At 43.6% G+C, this 23,858-nt stretch overlaps 1 protein-coding gene across 1 annotated transcript; it reads left to right on the top strand.

The window, feature by feature from the left end:
* Positions 1 to 9,970: 9,970 nt before the first annotated feature.
* Positions 9,971 to 23,018, top strand: SPTY2D1 (SPT2 chromatin protein domain containing 1). Its single transcript, XM_031614073.2, has 6 exons — positions 9,971 to 10,128; positions 15,278 to 15,392; positions 16,396 to 17,958; positions 18,551 to 18,710; positions 19,312 to 19,389; positions 21,521 to 23,018. The coding sequence occupies exons 1-6, from the start codon at positions 10,069 to 10,071 to the stop codon at positions 21,615 to 21,617; spliced, it is 2,073 nt and encodes a 690-aa protein (XP_031469933.1). The 5' UTR covers positions 9,971 to 10,068; the 3' UTR covers positions 21,618 to 23,018.
* Positions 23,019 to 23,858: the final 840 nt, after the last annotated feature.

The following is a 23,858-nucleotide window of genomic DNA, read 5'->3' as shown; positions in this document are numbered from 1 at the left end:
CAGATCCCTACACACAGGAGAATCTATGCCTGGGACTTTTGTGTACTTGGTCATTACAAAAACATGCAATAGACAGATGGCCCCCTTCTTAAGATGGAGTCTAGTATTACTGTTGCACTGGATGGGAGTCACTATCAGTCTGACTAATGCTGCCCGCTTCTATATCACATTTCCAAACACACAAATAAATCAGTGCCCTTTGCTCCCAACAGAAATGCTTGTGGGTTTGAATTGAGATTGGGAGGGTGGCTGACCTGCCAAGCCAAGTGCTGCTGAGATAGTAGAGTGGGAGGTTGCTGAGGAGTGAGAAGCTGACATCAGACACTGGCACTGGATCCAAAGGGGGATGGTATCCATCCTTCTGCTGCTCAAACACAGCAATGCTTCAGGAGGATGTGGCATTTATTTAGTGCACGCTGATTAGCACTGACAACGCATGTGAGATCATTACCTCAGATATCGTTTTCCAGAAAGGCAGGTATCGGTTCCTCACCTCCAGCATGCCAGCTCACAGGAAAGAGTTAAAGTTGTAGCTGCAGTCTCAAAATGGGCAGCAATCTGCAGCTTGTTGTCAGGTCAGCAGTTTGCCTGATAAAGGAGCCCTGACCTCACCTGTAGTGGAAAGTCCAAAGTTATCTTCAGGAGATTTCAGGATTGTTGACCAAAAAGCAAAAGTGCAGAAATCTGCATAGGGCAGTAGCCTAGAAATACAGGCCAAAATAAATGTTGCAATGTGGTGGAGACCTTTAACTACCAATAAGACAGCACTTGGCCATGCCCCTCCACTGTCTGAAACCCCATCCAAAGGATGTCTCCTTGAGTGGCACGATCTGAGTCCTGTTGAATCCAAGGTTCAGTGCCACAGGTGCAATGCTTCCCCCAATCCCTCTGATCCTGGAGCAGATGTCTTGCCCATTATATTTACCGAAGCCTGGATTTCCTCTATGGGGGAAGTCCTCCTGTAAAAAAGCACAGAGAATGCTTTAAAGAAGGAGCAGAATGTGCTCAGATTGTGAAGCAGCTGATCTGAAGGCGGTGGAGACCCTTAGGGATCCCTGGGCCACAATGGTTGACATTTGAGGCAGGAAATGATGGTTTATTTAACTAACTGAACTGAAAACTGCCAGGGAATTTAAACAAGGGAAACAGAATAACTCGTGGCAGCACTAGCTAAGTAAGTCATGCAGGCTAAAACTTCTGTGGTCATGGGAAATACTAAGAGATACATGACATCTGTTAGTGGCAGTGGCTCTGCTTTGTAATTCATTGAAAAGGTGGATCAGGCAAAGAGGCTGTTCCTGCCTGCTCAGCACAGCTCTGCCTTTAAGTTTCTGGGATATAATGGCACAATTCTGGCACAATCTTGTTTTGCTCATATACGTGTGTGGTGTTTTGCAAATAATTTGAACAGTTTTACTATTTTAAAAAAAAGAAACAAGGTTTCTGTTCAAATAATGGCTTTCTTCGCTGTTCTTAGCCATGTGCAGGAAACTCTAGGATTTTTCACTTTCTGTGGCAGTACATGATATCTAAGAGTTTGACTTTGCTAGAGGCTAAAGGATCTGGCTACAGAAATCAAGCTGAGAGGAGAAGCCCTCTCTAAGTGAGACAACCTTAGTAACAGCAAAGGAAATTGAGATAATGGCACAGCAGAAAAGCATTCGTGATTCATTGACTGGTAACCAAGGAAAAAAGAAGAAAAAACAGGAGAAAAAAAAAGATTAAAAAAGAAATAGAAAGCAACTGTGAGCATTTTGGGGGTTTCACAAAGCAAATCTGACTTTGCCAGAGCCCAGCTGGTCTCAGGGCAGAGATCCTGCAGTGAGTAGCTCACTCCATGATCTCCCCTGGCTTTGCCCACCAGGGATGTTCCTGTGGCCCAGGTTTTTCTCCTGTGCATCCATGCCCTGCTTCCCTCCAGCCCTGCTGAGGGCCAGTCAGGATTTCAGGCCTGGAATTCATTGTCCCAGCTGCACTTGAGCCCATTTAACAGGGAAAATGGCAGGTAGCCGTCCTTCTGCAGAGCAGTGACCTTAACCTCCTTCTCCAGCCCACTGAGAGGGCAGAGTTCAATGAACAGTCTGGCTGCTCTGCTGAAAGCTATGGCCTTAGGGGAACTAACATACTGCTGTTGTTGTTGGGTTTGCTGTCAGCTGAATGGTCCCCAGCCGGATTCATTGCGCAATTGTACAAACACCAGTGCCAGCACAAATAAGGGACGATGAAATAGCCAGTGCTGCTGGCCAGGTTTCTTCTCTCTGTACTGCCAGCTTGGCTAGCTGAAGCCATCCACAAATGTGGGACACCTGCTCCAATTCGGTGAATGTAAAACCCAGAGATTATTATTTGAATTCTCCCTCCATTCTGCACAGATCCCAGTATTGGCTCACTTGTGCTTCACTTTGCTTAATTTCCATGTGCTGCATGCTTTTGAAATTCATCCCTGGATGTATTCAAGGCCAGGCTGGATGTGGCTCTGGGCAGCCTGGTCTAGTGGTTGGCACCCCTGTCCATAGCAGGGGGGATTGAAACTAGATGATCATTGTGGTCCTTTTTTAATCCAGGCCATTCTATGATTCTATGATTCTAAATATTCACATGGCACTATCAGGAGGAGAGTCCTTCAGAAGAGAATGAGTCTGGAACATCAAATCATCTCCTGCTGAGTGCCACTGAAGCACCAGAACCTTGAATGATCGATGGGCTGATTTTGTGTTATTTATGTTGCCCTAAAGGCTGCATTTCGAAACTTGAAATATATGAATTAGAAAAGCTGACAACTTATTCTGCTCAATGTTTAATATTCTGTTTAATAACTCATTCTGTTTAATAACTCTGCACAGATCCCATTTCAAAAGCTTGTTTTCAAGGGAGGGAATATATCCAACTTGCAGAGACCAACTTCCTTCTCAGTTTAGATGAATAAAGTCTTCCAAATATTTAGAAACTGATTTAAGCTAACAAAGTCAAGGAAATCAGTATTAAAACTCAAACTCCTGCTTGATGGTCTATTTGTAGTTCATCCAGTGGTAATGAGCCAGATTCTTGCCTAGAATAAATAGGCATAAATCCACTTAAGCCATGCAAGAATGTTGATTTATGCTTGCTACAGATCTGACCTTTATTTCAGTATTTCGTGGTAAGCTCCAATCCTCTTTGCACTGCTCATTTATTGGAATGGAATTAGATTTACCAAGGTACGCTCAGACAAAATGGATTGCTTTTCTCTCAGATTTTTTGTGTGTGTGTGTGTGTGCCAGGGATAAAATGGTGGGCTATCTGGATAAAAAACTGTTAAGAGGATATTTTGGTTGGAGAAAGTCAGCAGCGATAGCATCATTCATTGCAGTGCCTCACTTTATTTATTTCTCAGAGTTGCACCAAATGAATACAATGAGCTCAGCAAATGACAGCCTTTCCAGGAAATCTGAGATGAACGTGAAGAACTGAGGTTGAAATATGTTCAGCTAATAAATAGTTGCATAAAACCTTAAATATATGCAGCCAAGTGATTTGCTGAAGGTGTTCTGGAATGAAAATACCCTTTTGTTTGCTTAACTGAAACTACATTGCTCTAGATGACCTCACATTCTTTATTTCTAAGCCCACCAACCCTGCACCGAGGCTCAACATACTGCAAGATGCCAGACTCACCAGAGGAAGATAGTTAATAATTTATCATATTAGTTTTAAATACAATACTCTTGATTTTTGACAGTCGTAGCTGCATGGTAAATACTGCCTGTCACCACAGAGAGCCATGCTGAGAAAACTGTGTGTGTGATTAGGGGACTGTAAAGAGCTCAGTGTGGGGGCTGCAGTCAGAAGACAGAGCTCATGGCAGAGGCAGCAAGCTGTTTGCTACATTCTGTTTCACACAGGTAACACCTTAATCTTCTGTTTTCAGCCTGCACTAGGCTTTGATTCATTACCTGATGATGTCTGAAGTGTTTGTTTGCAGCTAATTGCTTACAGCCTGGCCTCCAGATAAAGACTTCTCTAATGCAACAGTACAGCCATAGGAATTTGGCAGAGAAACATTAAGGTTGATATGGACAAAGTATGAATGGCAATGTATGAGCGCAAAACCATCAAGAAAAACAAGAAGGGATAAAGGAGAGGCATGAGCAGATGTGCCAAAATCAAGTCACCAGGATTGCAGCCTACACTGTGCAGCTCCTCAAGGACCTGGCTCTGGAAAACCTCAGGCTGCCTTCTGGTGAGCCTTCTGGTGAAGGCAGCTTGGCTCCAACTTTCTCTCCTAGTGGACCTTGAACCTACGCTGTAGCTTTGTCTTCAGCCCTACAGCAGTGGCCAAAGGTGGACCTTAGACCTGTTTCGCAGCCCTGTCTCAGCCTTTCTTCTGGTCCCATCTCCTGCTGCTGCTGGCGCCCATTAGTTGACCTGCCTAGCTTGGACCCTGAACTGATTAATTTGCCTTGATGGGACTCTTGATGGACCTTATTATCATTATTATCTAGGGGTGAAGGACTGTGCCCAGCTGGTGAAGGCACTGCCTGTGCTTGGTCAGCAGCTCCTGGCTTGTACCAGTGCAAGTCATGCATGTATGTGGCCGTGCACATCTCCAGCTTCATGCACATTAAAGGAAAGGTTGGATCAGTCTGTATGAGAAAGTGAGTGAAACTCTACCTCGGCTGTTTTGCATCATACTTGGATACATTGGCTAAACATTAGCAGTGGAAATACTGAACATAGTACTCTGATTTGATGGAGAGGTGAAGGTATGTCGTGTCCTTGATTCTGCACCTTGTTCTGTAATTATATACAAAAGAGATTGGGTTTGTTAATAATGGAGTATGGGGGGACTTGGTAATCTGGACATGAGTTTCTTTAAGAGAAAAGACGCTAAGATTAAGAGGTGTAACTGTGAGAGAGTGGAAGAACTTCAAGAAGCAATTTATTTTTTAGGTTGCTTTCACTTGGCAGCTTATTGTATTTTTATTTTCACATATAACATAGTACAGATCTGTAAAGTCAGCCACGATCCTGACTTTCAGGAATGCCATGGTCCTGATGTAGACCTTCCAGTCAGGCTCTCAGCACTGTTTGGGAAATAAATCCAAATATTTCAGTCGCAAAGAAGATGCTTTGGCTCCAAAGCAATATGAGAAAATGTACAATCTATTTGATCCGCTTCAGATGCCACAGCCATCTGCAACTGCATGTGGCAAACATGTATTTCTCAGATTCGCGGGCGTGTATGATTGCAGAGAGTGGTGAATACTAGCAGCAAAATAGATAAAGCTTTAGTATGCTCTTTTTGTTACGTAGTTATCCCTCAGCAGCTCTCTGTGGAAAGATCCTCTTCTTGGAGACTCTGAAGGGTTTGAAACCCCCAGTCAAGTGATGCAGAGCCTTTCAAGGTAAGACGTTGTATACAAAAGTGCCTGTCAGGCAGGCAGCACGAACAACAACGCCTGGCACCAGGAAAGAGTCACAGATGCCTGTTCGAACGTGCAATTGTGCAACATCGCCGGCTACTGCGGGCTCCAGCTGCTGCTATAATAAAGGCACCAGCGCCATCTGCCTTCTCAAACCCAACTCAACCAAGGAGGAAAGGACTCCTATGGGCTAGCGTCCATTCTAAACTTCACCTTTCTAATACCCATCGTTGTTCTTAATTCTTATACCTTACGTGTTTCTTTGCTCTCGAGTAGAAAGAGCAAACTCTGGTGAACAGTGACATGGGCTGGTGGGTGCTCTCTCTCTATATACATGCACATAACACATATTACAGGCATTTCATTTTTTTTATTTCCTATGTGCTTCTTTTTGTGGACTTTTTGACATATTTAAGCAACAAGATACTTTTGGTAACTAAACTATTAAATAAACTAAACAACTACATTAAACATAATAGCTTTCTCTATTCCTATTCTTATTTCTTCTACAGCTAAGAGAACACTGCAAATACAGCTATTCCTTCAGCTGTTTTACTCAGAATCATCATCTTCTAGTTCTGACAGATCTGATTTCATTCTTTCTTTTCCCTCTAAGATGTACTTTCATCAGTAGTGTCCTTATTAACTAGATAGTCCACAGGACCCAGTTCTTCACCCTTGTGATGGAGTCCACCCACTGACTTTAATGCTCACAGAGCACTGCATGGCTGATTGCTGGGTGAGGCACAGATTTGTGTGCACTTGCAATTGTCCTGAAACAAACCAAGGCAGTTGTTTGGAAGTCTGTCTCAAAGACTAGTGAAGTTTTGTTTCTTGGCATCTCGTGTGTTTCTGTCCCCCAAATACAGGAATTTAAAAGTAACATTTTGTGAAATACATTGTTTTTTTAATATATGTATTTTAGATCAGCAATAATTTTAGATCACATACAGAGGAATTTGTGTTCTCTGAATTACTTTGCATTCCTTGTAAGGTAGCTGTGCCCTTCCATGTCCAGCTGAGCTATTAAACAATGAACTGCTCTAGTTAAACCTCTTTCCACTAACACCTTTAAGTACCTAAAAGATTGCAAATATATGAGTGAGATTACATTGTCTAGAATAAATCGTGTCAAACACGTTCATTTCCCATTCTGGCTAGGTAGCACTGTTTATAGCTGAAAAGCAGGTGCAGATCTTGTTTTTAGGAGGATTTCTAACACTATCACATGGGACTGGTGGTCTCACAAGCAAATTGTAGGAGGTCTTGAATGGAAGAGTGCATAGTTGGGTGAATGCATTGTTAACTTGGCCAGACACATCAGGCAGAATTCTACAGGAGTATTTCTATAACACCAGTTTGATATTTTCATTAGATAATTTGGACGGTGTAAAAGAAAAATTGCTTAGCAAACCCACTGCTGGGAGGAGCAGCAAGTGCTGTAGGATACTGCTGTAGAACTTGGCAAAGCATGGTCAGGGGGAAAAAGTAATTCAAAAGACATGCTTTCACTCTTTGCTCTTGGCAGAATTACCAACATCTCAGATGCAGGTTGTGGAATTGCTGGTCTGGTGGCATCAAAATGTAAACACACTTGGTGGTTAGCGTGGGTCACAAAGCAGACAGGAGTCAGCCACGTCACGCCGTAACAAAAACAACAAACAGCACCAGGGGATATATAAAAAGGAAGAGCATTTGACAGGCAGATGAAGCCATTCTCCTGTTATGTGTGGGGCTGGTAAGCATCCCATTGGTGTACAGTACTCTGCTTTGGCTAGAATAGAGAATTAGAGGTCTTTTGGGGAAATATTGGTGGAATAGGTTTGTCCTAAGGAAGGGGGAGATGTGACAGGGCATCCCTAAATATGCATGTTGTATTTCTAAGGGAGAAAGCAACAAACATCTGCTGAAAAGGCTCGGTGGGCATCAGAGATCTGGGTTACAGGCTAGAAACAGCTTTCTCATGGTGCAGTTATGGAAACAGAGGGAGAGATTACTATGGGGTATGACTGTTTTGTTAGTTTTCAAGTGCAGATTGGACTTGTTTATGTCAGAAATGACCTCAACATGGATGATCCTGCTTTTCGGGAAGGAAGGAGACACTTCCCAGCTCAGTTTTGCTGATATTCCTATTTGGAGCCAAAGATACCTAAGTTAGAAGTCTAAATTACACACTGTGGATACGAGCTAATTATCATCCAGGGACTCTTGCTTTCCATTTCTGTTTAATATATCATCAGGAAAACATCTTAGAAGTCAATAATTTAAATCCAAAGTAGCTATAATGTAGGCTGGCACAATGCAGTTTAAACTCTATTTATTCAAACCTGTGTTTTCCAAGACCCAGGGCTTCTTTTGAGCACATGCTGCCAGCTCTTCTGACATCTAAATGGTTTATGATCTAGGGACCCATCTGCTGGACATTAGGATGATCCAGTTTATCTAATGAAGGCTTTACTAGTATAGCCACGTAACTTAGTGCAGAAAGGATGATGGATGAAAAGAGGAAAGGATAACTTACACATATATTACTCATCCTGAAAATGCTAAAACTCAAGCTCGGAATAGTCTTTGATGTTTGACCTCTGAAGATAGACTGTAATTAAGTCTGTAATCCTCTAAACACTTGAAGTTAATAGGATTAGTATGCCTGAAGTGTGTGTGGCCAGTGTGCAAAACTGTCGTAGAGTGCAGCTGATGAGAAAACTTGTGACAAAGACATTTTCCAGTGGAATATTGTCTGAATATATTGTCTGAATACTTTCTAAGTATTTTCTAGCCACTTCTAATCCTAAGTAATTTCCTAACGTGAAGATATTTAATAAAAATAAAACTTAGCAAAGTTCTTGTTTGAAAAAGCATTGTACACAGAAAGAGCAGATGGGTGAACTATTTCTGAGGCAGAAATTACAGGGCTTGGGAGAGTTGAGAGGGGTTATTGTGGTTTTCTGGAATACGTAGATTTAAACTCGCTGACTTTCACCATTCGTTCGAAGCAAGCTTGAGATTAAGCTTGCGTGGAGTCAGACAGATCAAACAGTCACAAAAATAAGAAGCATTACCTATCCTCGTTTTTCCTTTAGCAGCAACATCAGTTTGGCTTAAAAGCACCAGAATTGATCCTTCTCCTGCCCCTGACAGACTTACTGTTCTTGGGAACCCTGGCAAAGCTAGCCTGCACCAGATCATCACGTTGTGAGCATACGAAGAGCTTACAAAGAACAAACGTGGTTTGGGCAATGATTAAAGGTACCGCAAGGACAGAGCTATAGGCAGACACAGCACCGAGGTTCCCGTTTGTTGCACATCTGCCACAAAAGGAAAGCGGAGCACATCGAGGCGCCGTGCTGACGTGTGACGTGCTAGGCTTCAGGTTTGGTGCCCTTTACTCCCTGGGTGCCCCTGGGGCTCCTCACGCAGCTCAGCATTGGTTACCGCCCTACGAAATGCCAGCTGCGGGCACGAACAGCGACAGCGCTGCTCCCAGTGGTAACCACGCAGATGTCAATCTCCGCTGCAGGGTGTCATCGTCATCTACAGGAAAAGGTTACAAGTGTGGTGAAAGGTTTCCAACCGGCGGCACGCAGCCAACAACGGCCATGCCATCTCCTGCCCCGCTCAGAGGTCTGTTGGAGGCGCAGGGAGAGGTTTCCCCCTCTCGTCCTCACGGTTACAGTCAGCAGAAGGCAGGCTGCATGCAGCCAGGTGCTCCTGCCAACCCCAACGCGGCCCAAAGGAAGCAAATAAAAGGGCCCTTGAGTAACAGTCATCACTGCCTATACCGATGTTGCTATACAGGAATCTGAGTCACGGCGAGAGGCTGCTCAGGAAGGGAGCAGCGGAGACAAGAAATTCCAGCCGGGGCGGGGGAGCTCTGAGCGAAGAAGCTCGGCAACAGATGAGATGGCAGATAAGAGCACAAAACAGTGGCATCGCATCCTTCTTGAGAGCAACACGGGAAAACAGAGCGAGGAAAATGAGAGAAAAACTGGTGAACCGCCGCCTGTGAGGGAGGACTGATTAGAAGGTCTTAAAGCGAAAGAACGCTCGGAAGGAAGATTTAAGCAGAAGAGCAATGAGGGCGGACACCAGGAGATGTCACCCACGGCTGAGTCACAAGAAAAGAGGCATTGCAGAGCCTTTCTCAGGTCAAAAATACAAGGGGAGGAGAGAAAGACGAAGCTTTTATGGGATAAGGCGTTAAATCAGGACTGTGGTGAGAAGAAGGCAGCGTGGGTGAAGTGCGGCTCCGTGAACGCCGCACAGACCACAGCAAGGACCGCAGCCCCTGCGGGCGCCTGTAGCTCCCGAAGCGGCGCGGGAGTGATCAGCCCCGCGCCTATCAGCCCGCCGGCACCGAGCCTCGGGGCTCCTCGGGGCTCCTCGGGGCTCCTCGGGGCTCCTCGGGGCTCCTCGGGGCTCCTCGGGGCTCCTCGGGGCTCCTCGGGGCTCCTCGGGGCTCCTCGGGGCTCCTCGGGCCCCGCCCCTCACAGTGGGTCCCGCCCAGCGGAAGTGACGCGCGGCTGTGACGCCGGCGCGAGGCGAGGCGATATAAGGGGGAGGCGGCGGCGGCCGGAAGCTGAGCGGAGCCGAGCGGCGCGGCGGGGCATCGGCCGGGCTGGGGGGGGAGCGGGGCGGGCGCCTCAGCCCCGCGGCGGAGCCGGCCATGGATTTCCACAACATCCTCGTGATGGCCTCGGAGCAGCAGGGGCTGAACGCCGTGCCGGTGAGTCGCGAGGGGCGAGGAGGCGCTCGGAACGCTGGGGCGGCGTTCCGGTGCTCGGCCGGGCCGGGCCCGGAGGAAGCGCCGCGCTCCTTCCCGTGGCTCCGCCGGGCCTCGCCTGGGTCCTGAGCGGGGCGCGGGGAGCCGCTGCGTGCCGGCCGGCCGGTACCGCCGGGCCTCGGGACGCCGCGATCCCGAGTGCGGAGCCGCCGTCGCCGGCGATGCTGGCGTTTAAAAGTCGGAGGAGCGCTTTTGTTCGCTCTGGAGCCGCGGGGCTGCCACGTCTCGCTCCGGGTGAGCCCGATGGGGCGTGTGCTGACGGGCGGCCCGCGCCGCCTGCGCGCTCATTTGCATGGAGAGTGTTTTCTGTTCGGTAGGCACTACTTCTCGTGTTCAATGTAACCGAGCGTCGCAGCCGTGCGCTGTCACGGGTTGAAGGCGGAGGGGGTGCGCAGCGCTGAGCGGGAGCTCCTCGCCTGGCACTGGCAGGCAGAGGCACCGAGCGCTGCCCTGCGGTTCGTGTCCCCGGCTAAGCGTGGTGGATGTGTGCCAGCACTGTGAGCAGCTGTAGGGGAGAGGTGTGTAACTCATCGGAACCCACTGGGTTCTTAAAGTATCTCAGGAAACATATTGTTCAGTATTTTGTCTGATCTAGTTGGTCTCAGACTGACTCTGTGTGATTTGTAACGTACGTAGGAGAGTAGCAACAGCATAAATATAAAATCATGGTATCAGCAAGGTTGGAAAAGACTGCCAAGATCATCCAGTCCAACTATCCTCCTATCACCAGTATTTCCCACTAAACCATGTCCCTCAGTACAGCATCTAAACGTTTCTTGAACGCCTCCAGAATAGTGATTCAACTGATTGACTGCGATTTTGGAGGAGAAATTTTCATAATATCCAACCTGAATCTCTCCTGGCACAGCTTGAGGCCATTCCCTTCTGTCTTATTGCTAGTTACATAGGAGGAGAGGTCAACCTCCACCTTGCCACAGCCTCCTTTCAGGTCATTGTAGGGAGCGATAAGGTCTCCCCTGAACCTCCTCCACACTAAACAGTCTCAGTTCTCTCTGCTGCTCCCTGTGAGACTTTTGCTCCAGACCCTTCACAGCTTTGTTGCCTCAGCCCAGCAATCCAGGCTGTCCAGATCCCTCTGTAAGGCCTTCCTATCCCCTGGCAGATCGACACTTCCTCCCAACTTGGTGTCATTGGTATGTTTTTGAAGATGTTTTGTGTCTTGTAAACCAGGGTATCTCACTGTTGACTTGAGGTTGCGGTGGTAAAGTTTCCTTTGACCTCATTAGTTTTCCTGTGTGCTGCACCACTGTTTTCTGTCACACATATATTTCATCAACTCAACATCCCAATTTCTATCTGCCACATCCTTAATCCAGATATGGTATTTTGGGAGGGAGACCTACCTGTTGTGCAGTGCACAAGAGCTCTGGTGCTGTTTTTAGCAAAGGCAGGGTTAGGGCTTACCTGATAACTCAGCAGTGAGTGCAATTCAATCCCCAGCTGAAGCAGTGTTAGTTTCCTGCCTTCCTTGCACGCTGGCAGTGCAGCCTTTAACTCTAAAGATAATCTCTGAGCAGAAATAGAGCTGTGCTTGGCACCATCTGAAGTTGCCTGCCAAAAAGGTCCATCAGTAGACATCCAAGTCACTCCACTTGACTGAAACTGGTGCACAACATCTGTCCCTATAAAAAGACTAAATAATTAGTCTTAAATATTTCTGATTAAAAACACTGCACAGTCTAATTACGAAATGTACTGGTGTGTAACGTTAACAGGTTTCCAGAAATGCTGATTCCTGCTTTAATTAGCACGCCCCCAGAATTTCCCTTGCAGAAGTTTAAAAGAATCTTTATGGTGCACTCAGATATCCCACACTTACTGTAATGGAAAGTAGAGTAATGTGCACAGGTTGCGTGTGTATAAAAACTGCAGAAAAACTCAGCCTCAGAAAGAATATAGCTCTGTATCATGAAACAGGGACAGGATTGCATCATGTCCCTGTAAAAATAGATCTGCTTGTTCATCTCCCAGTGGAACTGCTAAAATACACCTTCCAGTGCTCAGTTATTTGCATCAGGTTTTGTTTCTAAATACAGTAGTGTGTTTGTAAACTAGACTAGTAACTAACCGTGTGTTGTGCATAATCTTTGTGCTTAGTTTTCCCTTGTAACATTGCAAGGGGTAAGATTTGTATGCATCTCCTTACATGTGTTTCTGTTCAGTGGTTCACTAATTTCCAATGCAGGCTTGCTTTGATCAGACATGGTAACAGTTACAGCATTTACTGCTGACCTCCTTAAGATTTAAATCCTGCCTGTATGCCTCGTCTCAGTGATGTTGGTACTCTCTATTAATGCTGCAAGAGTGTTTTGGGACGTAATGGATGTCGGGAAGCACTTTGAGCTCTTTGTATGGAAGATATTCTTGACTGTATAAAACAATATTGCAGTTACTTTAAAATGGAAAAAAAAAAAAGGCGTAGTTAAGAGCCAAGTCATCCCATCATCCTTCTGTTTTATCTGGTTTCTGTCATCACTGGTAGTTTCTTAGGAACAATCTCACCTAGGTCCCTGCTTCCCTTAGCAGGGGGCATATCTGGAGTAGACAGAATTTGGAACCTGAAACAGATGTGACCACGGAGGTGACCTAGAAGTGAAACAGCTTGTCATCATCGTCCACGTCAGCACTTGCTGAAGTCTCACTTTAACTTATGTATCACAAAATAACCTCCAGCACAATGAACGAGTGCCTGCAGTTGTTGGAAATTTGGTTTGCATTTCACTTCCTAGGATAAGCTGCTCAACTGCTTAAAGTGACTGTACTTTTAAGGAAGTAAAACTGGTAAAATCCAGGATTTCTTCAGAGGAGCAATACGTATTGCAAAGCCTTCCTGTGAAACTTCTAAACTCCTGAATGCTTGCCTGTAGGCAAGAGAAGCCCTTCCAGAGGAGTATGATGAATGGCTATGAAGTGTGGAGCACTGCCAAAGAGCAGAGCTCCTGTCTGATCTGCAGGTGAAGGTGACGGCCACCTGCTGAGCAGAACTGGCTGCAGCACAGAACCCACAGGGATGTGTGTGGGCTTTGATGTGCTCAAGCTGCTAGTTGTGTTAACTGATGCCATGTTGCACCTTGAAGGATATCTAAAGTGGGGGAGCAGGAGCTTCCCACATCAGAAGGCTGCGTGTCTTGGTGTGTGATAAGGAAAGACAAGAGAAGTGGGGTTAACATACAGAGGTCAAAACTTGCTAGGTTAAAAGTATATAAAAGTGACAGCCTATGAAAGTTGCCTATACTTGACAGTACAAGTGGGAATTGTCTTCAGCTTGGACGTGTGAGTCCACAGCAAAACTATTGCTTACGCAGGTGCTGTGTTTCAAGATCAGGTTGTGCAGAGCCAACCACTCATGTCGTGCCAGGCTGTTGCTGGGGAGGTGGTTATGGCACAATTCACACAGGTTGGTTCCTCTGGAAATACCCTTGGCTAACAGGAAGCACTTATGGGTGTGTGGCTGAAGAAAGGCACCTCCACAGCCTTTCTTTTTTCCTTTGGCTCAAGCAGTGCCCGTGCTGCCTCAGCAGTGTCTGTGAGCTGCTGGACGTGCTGCCTGCCGAGGTGAGTGCTGCTTACAGCTTGGGTAGCACAGTGCTCTGGAGTAGTGTGACCTGCTCTCTCTCTCAGGGCAGAATGTTTGTTTTCCTGTTATTTAACCACCCTAGAGATAGCTGAGCCCGAGCAGTGCAGCTGCTGCTGCCTGGATGATAAGGCAGTGACACGCTCTGACTTAGCTGCCACTTTTACCTGGAGTCTGATGCACGTTGGTTTGCATTGAAAGTGAACTATTTTCTCAGTAGTTGTGGAGTATGCGTATGTTCCAATGCTTTTAAAAAGAATAAAGCAGTTTATTTTTTTCTAATCAAAGTGCTCGTTTCTATCAACAGCTATTGTGATACACAGTGCAGAACCTCATTCGCTTCCATCTTCATTTATGAAACACTTAGCTCTGCTTTCAGCTGTGCATCAATAGCAAAAAATGCTACTGCTAGGAAGAACAGAAATCTTGAATTTTGCACCATTTCTCACCTTAATGGAAGTGAGAAAACAGCGTGCCTGTCAGGCTGCTTTACAAACCCACTTCTGGATAGGACTGTCAGTTGTAGTGCAGCAAAACAAAGCCTGAAAACTGCTTCCCCATCATTTTAATTCTTTATAAGGCTTCCTAATGGGAGAGATGAATCTACGCGTGTCCCTGCTGTCTGGCAGTTTTCATTTAGAAGTGCTCCTTCTGCCTAAAACCATTTTAGAAAGTCCTCTGTTTTGACTTTCTTTTTAAAAGCTGTGTAGAAATTGGATAATTCAATCAAGCCTGAGGATTGCTTTGCCTGTCTGTTCCAATTTCCTTGCGTATATCAGGACTGCATCACAGAAAATGAGGCTTCTGAGGGCCGTAAGGGTAACCAAAACCAGCTCTCAGGTAGCAGTGAAGTGCTGGTAGTGCTTAGATAGATTTCAGTAACTGGGCTTGATTGTAAAAGCTCTTTAATATGCTGAGGAAACCTGTCAGGTTTTACAGCTGCAATGTAGATGGATGTGGTATCCTGTAATTTTGTGTCGGTCATTCACAAGTTAGTAGAGGTGCCTATGAAGAGCTGGTATGTAGCCACCCTGCCTGGAGACAGTGTTGGCTGTGTTTTAGAACTGTCTTTGAACCTTGGCTTTTAGTGTATGTGTATGTAAGGTAATATATAGTTTTGTATATCAGTAACATCAAGTAATTTGAGCGTCTCTTAATATGCTGCTATTTGAATGGATCAAATTAGAACTATTGAAATCAATAGGAAATCATGCTACCAGCTTGACGGCTTATTGCCTCTAAAATATTTGGATGTAGATATCTTTACTGGATAATTTTTTTTAGATAACTTTCATAAGGCTGTATGAGACTTCATAAGGCTGAAATAATTTTATTCCACTGCTGACGCAACTATTGCATTATTATTCTGTACCATCTGTGCTTAAAGCGAACTTTGTTTATTTATGCTTAAATATGACTGCCACTTAATCCCTCAGTTTCAAGAAAAGAGATACTTTACTTATTAATTTCTCTGACATACTCATTTGTTCTTTGCAGAAAAGATACAGTTTGGCTGTTGGCCCTCCCAAAAAGGTTCCAAAGGTCAAGGGTGTTGAGTCTGCAGCAGTACAAGCATTTCTCCGAAGGAAAGAAGAAGAAAAAAGAAAAAAAGGTAATTGTTGAAGCAGCCTAAACTACATTCTGTGAAAGATCTTCATTGACTCTTTGAGACTTTGATCCCATTAAGAGCTCTGGCAAATAGACTTTTACATCAGCTTCTGGAATTCATGCATATAACTGCTGATGCTGAGGGAAAACCAGTGGAAAAGTCACTGCGAGGGATATTTACATGCTTTCCTAAGAATTTAAATGTTAATCAGCTCGCTAGCATTTACTCTTGGACATCAGGAAGTAATTAAGGTGGAAAGAGATTGCAGGAAACCATCCTGAATTTCTGTTAATTTTGAAAAGTTGTGTTTGTCTAAACATGATAACAGTTTGGTGGTGGTGATGTCTTAATCTTCTCCATTGAGTTCAGCCTGAATTATGTCAGCAGATCATACACAAGACACCTAAGATGGAGAGCATACTCATGCAGGAAATAGGTAGAAACAATTTAGGAAGAATATAGGGCAGACTGTGGAGATGGTGCACGGGGCACTGTCACACAGAAGCAGTGACCTGCAGCTTGCTCATCGGTAACTGCTTGCTTCCCCACCTCAGTCTACTTTCCAGGGCATATTCCCTTGCCCTAAAACTCCTCCATCCATCCCTCCTTTTCCCCACCTTTACTTAAACATCTGATAGTAAATTTTGTACAGTCTCAAAATTCTTTTACTCAGTCCCAGAATTCTTTCTCCGCAGAGATACCATGTCCTGTATCTTTTTACAACATAGTTCTTGTTAGTTTGTATAGCATTCTGGAGAGTTGCTTCTGTTGAGTCAGCTTAGCAGGTTTTGTAGGAGCTGTATTTGGCTTAATAGTTCACTTCTGTAGAAACAGCTGACTCAGATGGATCAGGTTGCCCTGTTGGCAGACCTCTGATGGTGTTCTGGTCTATTCTGAATAGCTGTTAGCCAGATATCCTATTGTTTCAGATGGTTTATCGGTTTAGAAGACCCTGAAATAAAGAGTAGTGCTTTTGTTTAACTTTCTCCTGATTTTCCTTTTGCAGAATTGGAAGAAAAAAGAAAGAAAGAACGACTCTTGGCTAAGCGAATTGAACTGAAACATGACAGGAAGGCAAGAGCTATGGCTTCACGAACAAAGGATAACTTTTATGGTTATAATGGTATTCCCGTTGAAGAGAAGCCTAAAAAGAGGAGGAGGACTTGTGAGAATGTTTCTCAGGCCCCTGAGGCTGAGTATGCAACAGAAAATGAAACAGAGCAACTTGAGTTTACTCAAACTGAATCGGAGTACGAGCAAGAAGAATATGATGAGAAACCATCCAAAGCTGCAGTCAAACCAAAGGCACCACCCAAAAGTGCACCAGCACCTCTCAACTTTGCGGATCTTTTAAGGCTTGCTGAAAAAAAACAGTATGAACCAGTAGAAATAAAAGTAGTGAAAAAGATAGAAGAGAGACCTAGAACGGCAGAAGAATTGAGAGAGAGGGAGTATTTGGAACGTAAAAATAAAAGAGTAGAAATACAGAAAAAGAAAACCGAGAAGGAAGTTAAGAATACAGGGATATCCAGTTCTTCAAAAAAAGCAACTTCTCTGAAGGAATGTGCAGATGCAAAACTTAGCAAAAGTTCAGCAGATAAACATGCCTCTCCAAAAAGCAGCCTCTCTTCTCTGAGTGGTACTGATAAGAAATCCAAAGCACCAGCATTGACTGAAAAGCACTCGCGGTCATTATCTTCTTCCAAATTGAGTCATATGGAAAAAGTAAAAACCTCACAGAATAGTTCCTTGAAAAGTCCTGCTGCTGGCAGTCATAGTAAATTGCCTGTCAACGGTATGGGAAAGTCTGGCTCAAGCTTTCCTGTGCCATCTTCAAAGCCAATGGCCAATGGGGCTCAAAGGTTACCGTCTGCTAAAGAATCCAGCCTGAAAAAGCCTGTCCACACAAAACCAGGAAATGCTGCAGCCTTCCAGCACGAAATGAACTCCAGCGCAAAACGATCCAGCAGCAGTTTAGGAAAGGGAGGACCTGGACATCCAGGTGGAGGATCAAGTGCAGGACCTGGGCGATCAAGCAGCAATTCTGGCGTGGGACCCGGAAGGCCAGGGAGCGTCTCAAGCCCAGGGCCTGGGCGACAGGGCAGCAGCTCAGCCACAGGACCTGGCAGGCCAAGCAGCAGCTCAAGCATGGGACCTGGGCGACCGGGCAGTGGCTCAAGCGTGGGACCTGGAAGGCCAGGTGGCAGCTCAAGCACTGGACTTGGGCGTCCAGGTGGTAGCTCAGGCACCGGCCCAGGAAGGCCGAGCAACAGCACAAATACAGCATCTGGGCGACTGGGCAGCGGCATGGGAACAGGACCAGGGAGGCCGGGAGTCAGCCCAAGTGCAGGACCTGGGCGGCCGGGCAGCAGCTCAGGAACAGGGCCGGGAAGGCCAGGAGTCAGCCCAAGTGCAGGACCTGGGCGACCTGGCTTTACAGCTGTAAAGCCCAGGTGCACTGTTGTATCAGAAACTATTTCTTCCAAAAACCTAGTGACGAGGCCCAGCAATGGACAGATGAATGGAATGAGATCTCTTCAAGGGCACAGACCTGTGTTTCGTTCACAAGGTACAAAGTTCTGTAGCAAATAATTTTTTTTAATTAGTTGTTTGTCTCATATTTTGATAAATCTGAGTTGAGATCAGTGATGATCTTTATCCAAGAAAGTTCGGACAAAATATCTTATTTATCTTTTGAAGAATGCATTAAGCAATGGAATGTTGTTTCTTTTTCTTCCTTTGCAACTCTTCATTTGTTTTGATCCCAGCTCACATTCCTTGAGGTAAGGGCCCAGGGCTTAATTCACAGCAAACCTGCAGCTGATACTTACATGTTTTCGCTGATTAACCTTATCAGCAAGTGAGTAGTTCTAAAAATGGATTTCTGAACAGAAGAAAGCAGCATGAACTGTAGCAAATAAGTACCTAGAAAACTTTGAACAAGAACGTGGACTTGTGTCTGGTACTTTTCCTTGGTGTGCAGTTGATGGTAGAGGAAGTGTTTCCTTTTACTGACTTTAAGAATTTCTAATTAGCTCTAGGCAGCAGTTTTCTGCCTCGAAGCCCAGAGCTGTAAAGTCACTGTGCCCCAAGTATAGCAATGAAAAGTACTGATAAATGTGTGTTATTCATTGATGTTTTTTCACATCCCTTTCATTTAGGTATTGGGAGACCACCTGTTGGTTACAAAAGACAAATAGATGATGATGACGAAGATGATGAATATGACTCTGAAATGGATGATTTTATTGAAGATGAAGGGGAGCCCCAAGAAGAAATATCAAAACATATTCGGGAAATATTTGGCTATGACCGGAAAAGGTAGGAAAAAATGTAAATTTTGATATACTGTAAAGTGAGCAATGAAACAATAGAAATTAAGGTCATTGGGCTAATTTATTAGAAATAAGCAAACTACTGGCTTAAAAAATGTTTTTTTGTGTTGCCATGCTCTTTCGGAAAGCAAGAGAAAGTTTGATACAAATGGGACATGATGGAAAACAATATGGCTTCTGTAACTTGTCACTTATCTAACCCATAGTAACTCTCTTCTATCAACATGTGTTAAAATGTTTTCTTATAGCAGGAGCATTCCAGAATTCATCAGGTGTAGCAGCCTGAATATGAATGGCTAAATGCAATGGTGTTAGCAGTTCTGTGAGAATTGAAGTTGGCATCTCTGCGTACCTAGGAACCATTGCAAAACTAATACTCTGGCTTATTTAATTATTTTCCTTTTGTCTGATAACAAGATATAAAAAAAAGCAGACATTTTAAACACTTGTAGTGATTCCTTCAAAACGTTACAATCTAACGGTGTACAGCAAGCTAAGTTTTCTTTCTACCAGGATGTGAATTCCTACCTCAGCTGTATATGATTGTGTTTTTTTTAGTGTGCTAAATGCTACTACTTAATTTCCAGATATAAAGATGAAAGCGATTATGCCTTACGCTATATGGAGAGCAGCTGGAGAGAGCAACAGAAAGAAGAAGCCAGGAGGTATGCATGGTCTTAAGTTAAAATAGGAAGTGGGAGGTTTATTTATTGCCCAAGTCATGGGGATATCTGCTGCTACTTATAGCAGAGCAGCTAAGTCTTCCCATCTTTGATAAGAAAGCTTAGGTAGAAGAAGCTCAGCCAACCAGTGTGCCAGTGGGATAGTGAGTACAGTAAATAAATCCTGTATGTTCATTCCAGTGCATCACAGTCTTTACCAGTGAGAATTATACCAACTGATGCCCAAAACTTTTGTATAAGTATTTGAATTACAGTTGAAATGGAAAGCTCTTTGGTTTGTCCCAAACATCGATACTTTGTTAGCTCCTGACAGCTGGGAGGAAACTTAATAATGTCTGCATATGTGTGTTTTGTGTGTATATATTCTTTTTATATGCTCTGACACACATTTATAACCAGAAATTTCAGAAATGAAGGCTAAATGTTCATATTGGTTTTGACCGCTAGTTTTAGCCTCCAGAGCTCCACATTCCTTACATGGCTGTTATAAAGCCTGGCATTCATGAAATGATTTGCTTTCTGCTTTTTCCATGCCTGATGGGAAGATGTCTGCAGTACACTTAGCAAAGCCTTGTAGGAGTTACAAAAGGTTTTTACCTATTTATTAATAGGCAATAGAAAAACTGGAAATGTAAAGTCAAATTTTCACTTCTGAGATTTATTTTTTTACATTGCTATCCAGAAAGTGTCCTGAGCACTGGGAACCTTCTGGAACTTAGAGTCAGTGTTCTTATTTCTCCCTGCTCTTAGGGACAGCTGCTGCTCATGCACAGCTGTAGTCTCTTAATCAGGAAGTGAATGGAATTTTACAGTGATATTGCTGTTCACTGAATTCTGTGTTGAAGACCTACAGTGAGATTTTGCAAAGTTGAACACCTGACGAAGCTTCTAACTGCTCGTGCTACTATGAAAGAAGGGCAGATAGGAAACTTCAGTAAAACAATCTATCTTCATCTAGTTTTTCACTGAGAATTTGGTTAAAAGCATTGTTACCCTTGACATGAGGAGCTTTCTCTAACCAAAAGAGCCTGTTAAAATTACTAAGTTCTAAATTGAAATGGAAAATGATGCTTCTAGCCAGACTCTGATCACGTAAATCTTTCAAGTGTTTATTTTTTTTATTGTTTGAACATGGATGACTGCAGTCTCCTGAATTCACGATGATTTCTCTCTGCTTGTTATAAGCATAAGCAGAGCCTATACCAGAGCAGTTACTCTAGAACAGCTGAATGATAGGTGGTCATGTTATCAACCTTGTAGTAATGAGGTACAAACTACCTTAAGCTGCTTCATAATGAACTGTGGAAGTACAAATGCACTTGGCAGGTCTGCAGACAAGGCAGGCAGTAGCTGATGACAAAACAGGAGCTTCGTCATACCTATTCCTAGTATCAAACCAGCAAGGCCATCCAGCCTTTCTTAAGTGAAGAGGAGGTCGGTGATTGTAGGTGCTGTTTTCAGTATTGCTTTCAGCATACTGCCCAGAAGCTGAAGAGGCTACACAAGGACACAGAACATGCAGTGCTCAGCAACATCTCTTCTCTGTGCCTATTCATTAGAGGCAGGGCAACTAGGTGGATTCTGAGGGTGAGGCAGCATTGTTCGTGTAGCTACCTGAATAAAGCCTGTAGTCAGGAAGCTGCCACAAAGCCTCTTGCTTCTGTTTGATGGATCCATTCTCACTCTTGCCAAAAGAAAGGTGTAGGTGGTTCTCAGAAAAGCTGAACTGAGTCTTTCTGCTGTGACTTGTATTTAAGTTATGTTGGCAAGAACTGATGCATGTTCCAGTATCTTCTTTTCAAAAAAAGAATGATCTTAGTAAAACCTTTTTTAAATAATGATAATTTTCTTTAAAGAAAACTTTAAATCATTTCTCCCTCAAAAGATTTGATTCTGCTCTAATGATGAGAGAATCTTGATTTCCTTAGGAACGTTCTTTGTTTCCTTTAAGCTGTGTGCTTACTGTAATTGAAGAAAACCTATGACTATTGAACTGATCTGAAACTTCTTTGCTCAAATGAGCTGCAATAATTTTAGGATTTCTTTTCTTGGGGGAGAAGTCAAATTTTATGTTTGAGTAGCAGTTTGTAAAGGATTTCAACTTGTTTGGCAGCTTGAGACTCGGTGTTCAGGAAGACCTTGAAGAATTGAGACGAGAAGAGGAAGAACTAAAACGCAAGAGACAGTCTAAGAAGCTGAGGACCCGTTAACTGACTTACGGCGTCGACTTTCATTTTTCTGCTACCCTCTGCCTCCATACATCTCCTGTTCTTCAGTTTCCATTTGCTTGTTAGAGGGCAAAAGAATATGTAAAGGGATAAAAGAACTGAAAAATAAAGGCTTTAGTTTGACTTATATAAGATATTTATTTTTAATACTTGCCACGGGTTGATTTTTTTATGGAGAAATTAATGCACTAATGCATATTATTAAGTAGAAGAAAAATTAAGAAATGTTTCCATTGATTAAATCGGTTCAAGATGCCAGCAGAAATATTGACTAGCTATGCACTGACTTGGAACTGTGCGGGCCCATATACAAGTAAACCAATTTTGCATTCACTTGAAAGAAAGGAATAGCACTGGGGGAGTAGTGTTCTTGTTCCCTGATATTTTTTGAGATGTAGAGAGAAATTGCTTTATACCCTGCTCTGTCTCCTAAGTTAAGCCTCAACGTTTCTGGTATATCATCTTCTATACAGAAGCAGCTTGGGTGTAAATTCAGCCGTTGCCACAAATGTTCAAAGCAATAAAGTGCTATATTTTTTCTGATTTGAGGACCCATAAACAATAACAGAACTGGAATCGTCTTGTTTCCTAATGGAGAAGTGCGTGTCACTTGCAAAATGTACAGTTAGAGATATCACCAAAAGGTTAGGCTGGCTTTTGCTGTGTCTGGAATTTCAATGCCAATTACATTCAGTAGGATTAATACTCATCCTGAAAATAGGAATTTCTAGTGTTTCTGTGTAACTTGTGCTTTTGGACTGACACATATGCTTAGGAATTCTTTTCCTGCCCTGTCAGTCTTTGCATTTGTCTAAAAGCTTCTGCTCTTTTACAGGTTGTGTGCTATGCACATGTTTTTTTCTTCTGTTAAGCATCAGGTGTGTTAAATGATTTAAAATGTGGAGCAGTCACTTATCTAATCAGGTATACTATTTGGAAAATACGTTTCCAAAGTACTTGCAGCTAGCTCTTGGATATCGATCATTTTGTATTACACAGTGAATACTTCTGATTAAATTCATCAAATCAGAAATCTAAAATGCATGTCAGGAGAGTTAGTTCTGTTACCCAATGCCCATGTTTGCACATTATTTCTAACTATGCATTTGAAGACTGTTTCCTTCAGTAACTGAATTTGTTTACTTATCAGCATTGGGTTCATCAAAATCAATAGGGGTTGTATGAAGAGTCTGAAGCTCGAACCTGGTGTTACATCTGCTTTGATTCACCAAGTTATCCTTCAAAGCTCACCAGTATCACTGCTCAGCTTTGCCACGAGCTGTAAGACCCCCCTGATAACCCGTCAGCTGTAGCTGTTGAAGCTGTTATGTTTTAATACTTGAAGTACTTAGAAAAGTACAAAAAGGGCTTTGGATATATGTGGGGGAAAGAAAAATGAAGAAAAAGAAAAAATTACTTAGTAGAAAAATAGGTTCTGAAGGAACCTTTAGAGATTCCTTCAGAAGGCAATTTTTTTTTAACAGTGCTGCTTCCAGAACACAGTTCAGACAGCAACTTGGAAGCTGCTGAAATCTACACATCTAACTCTTAATGAAGGAAAAAACATTTGCTTTTTTGAGGCATTTTCTGTTGATGGTGTAGCATTTCACTGCCTTAGCGAAACACTGACATGAGTAAGCTATTGGGATGGATTCTATAAACTAATTCAGTATTAGTTGAGTAGGGGCACGGATGGTAACTGTCACTGCTCCTCTGTATTTTTAACTTTGTATATTAACTAACAAAAAGATGTTTCTCAGTGTATACACTTGAGACCATGCAAGATAGTGTAATCTCAGTGCTTGTCTACAAGTGCGTTGTATTCACTCTGCTTAATGGGACCACCTCACATTTGCTGTTGTAGTTCCCCGAATTACCCAAACATGGCCATGATATCTGGGGACCATGACTGACTGTGGGTTTGTTTGTTTGCTTGGTGTGGATTTTTTTGGTTTGTTTAGCTGGAGAAAGGCTCCTAGGTCTGTCAGCCTGGACAACTATCACTTGCAAGCAATTTTCTGCCCGGCTAAGAACAGTCTCTTATGAAGCAAAAGATGCTCACGTAATAATTCAAAATTGGAGTTCAGTTTGGAATTAAATCTGCATTTCAAATAACTGAAGCTTAAATAAACCCTGATGATTTCATCATTTTGCACACGGTCAGTTAAATTTCTTAATCTAAAGCACTTTGTCATTGGTCTTTGAGGTGCTGACTGGAATGCG

Source organism: Phasianus colchicus, chromosome 5 (genome assembly GCF_987193195.1).
Source record: "Phasianus colchicus chromosome 5, bPhaCol1.hap1.1, whole genome shotgun sequence".
Taxonomy (NCBI): domain Eukaryota; kingdom Metazoa; phylum Chordata; class Aves; order Galliformes; family Phasianidae; genus Phasianus; species Phasianus colchicus.
This window is presented reverse-complemented; position numbering and strand designations above follow the sequence as displayed.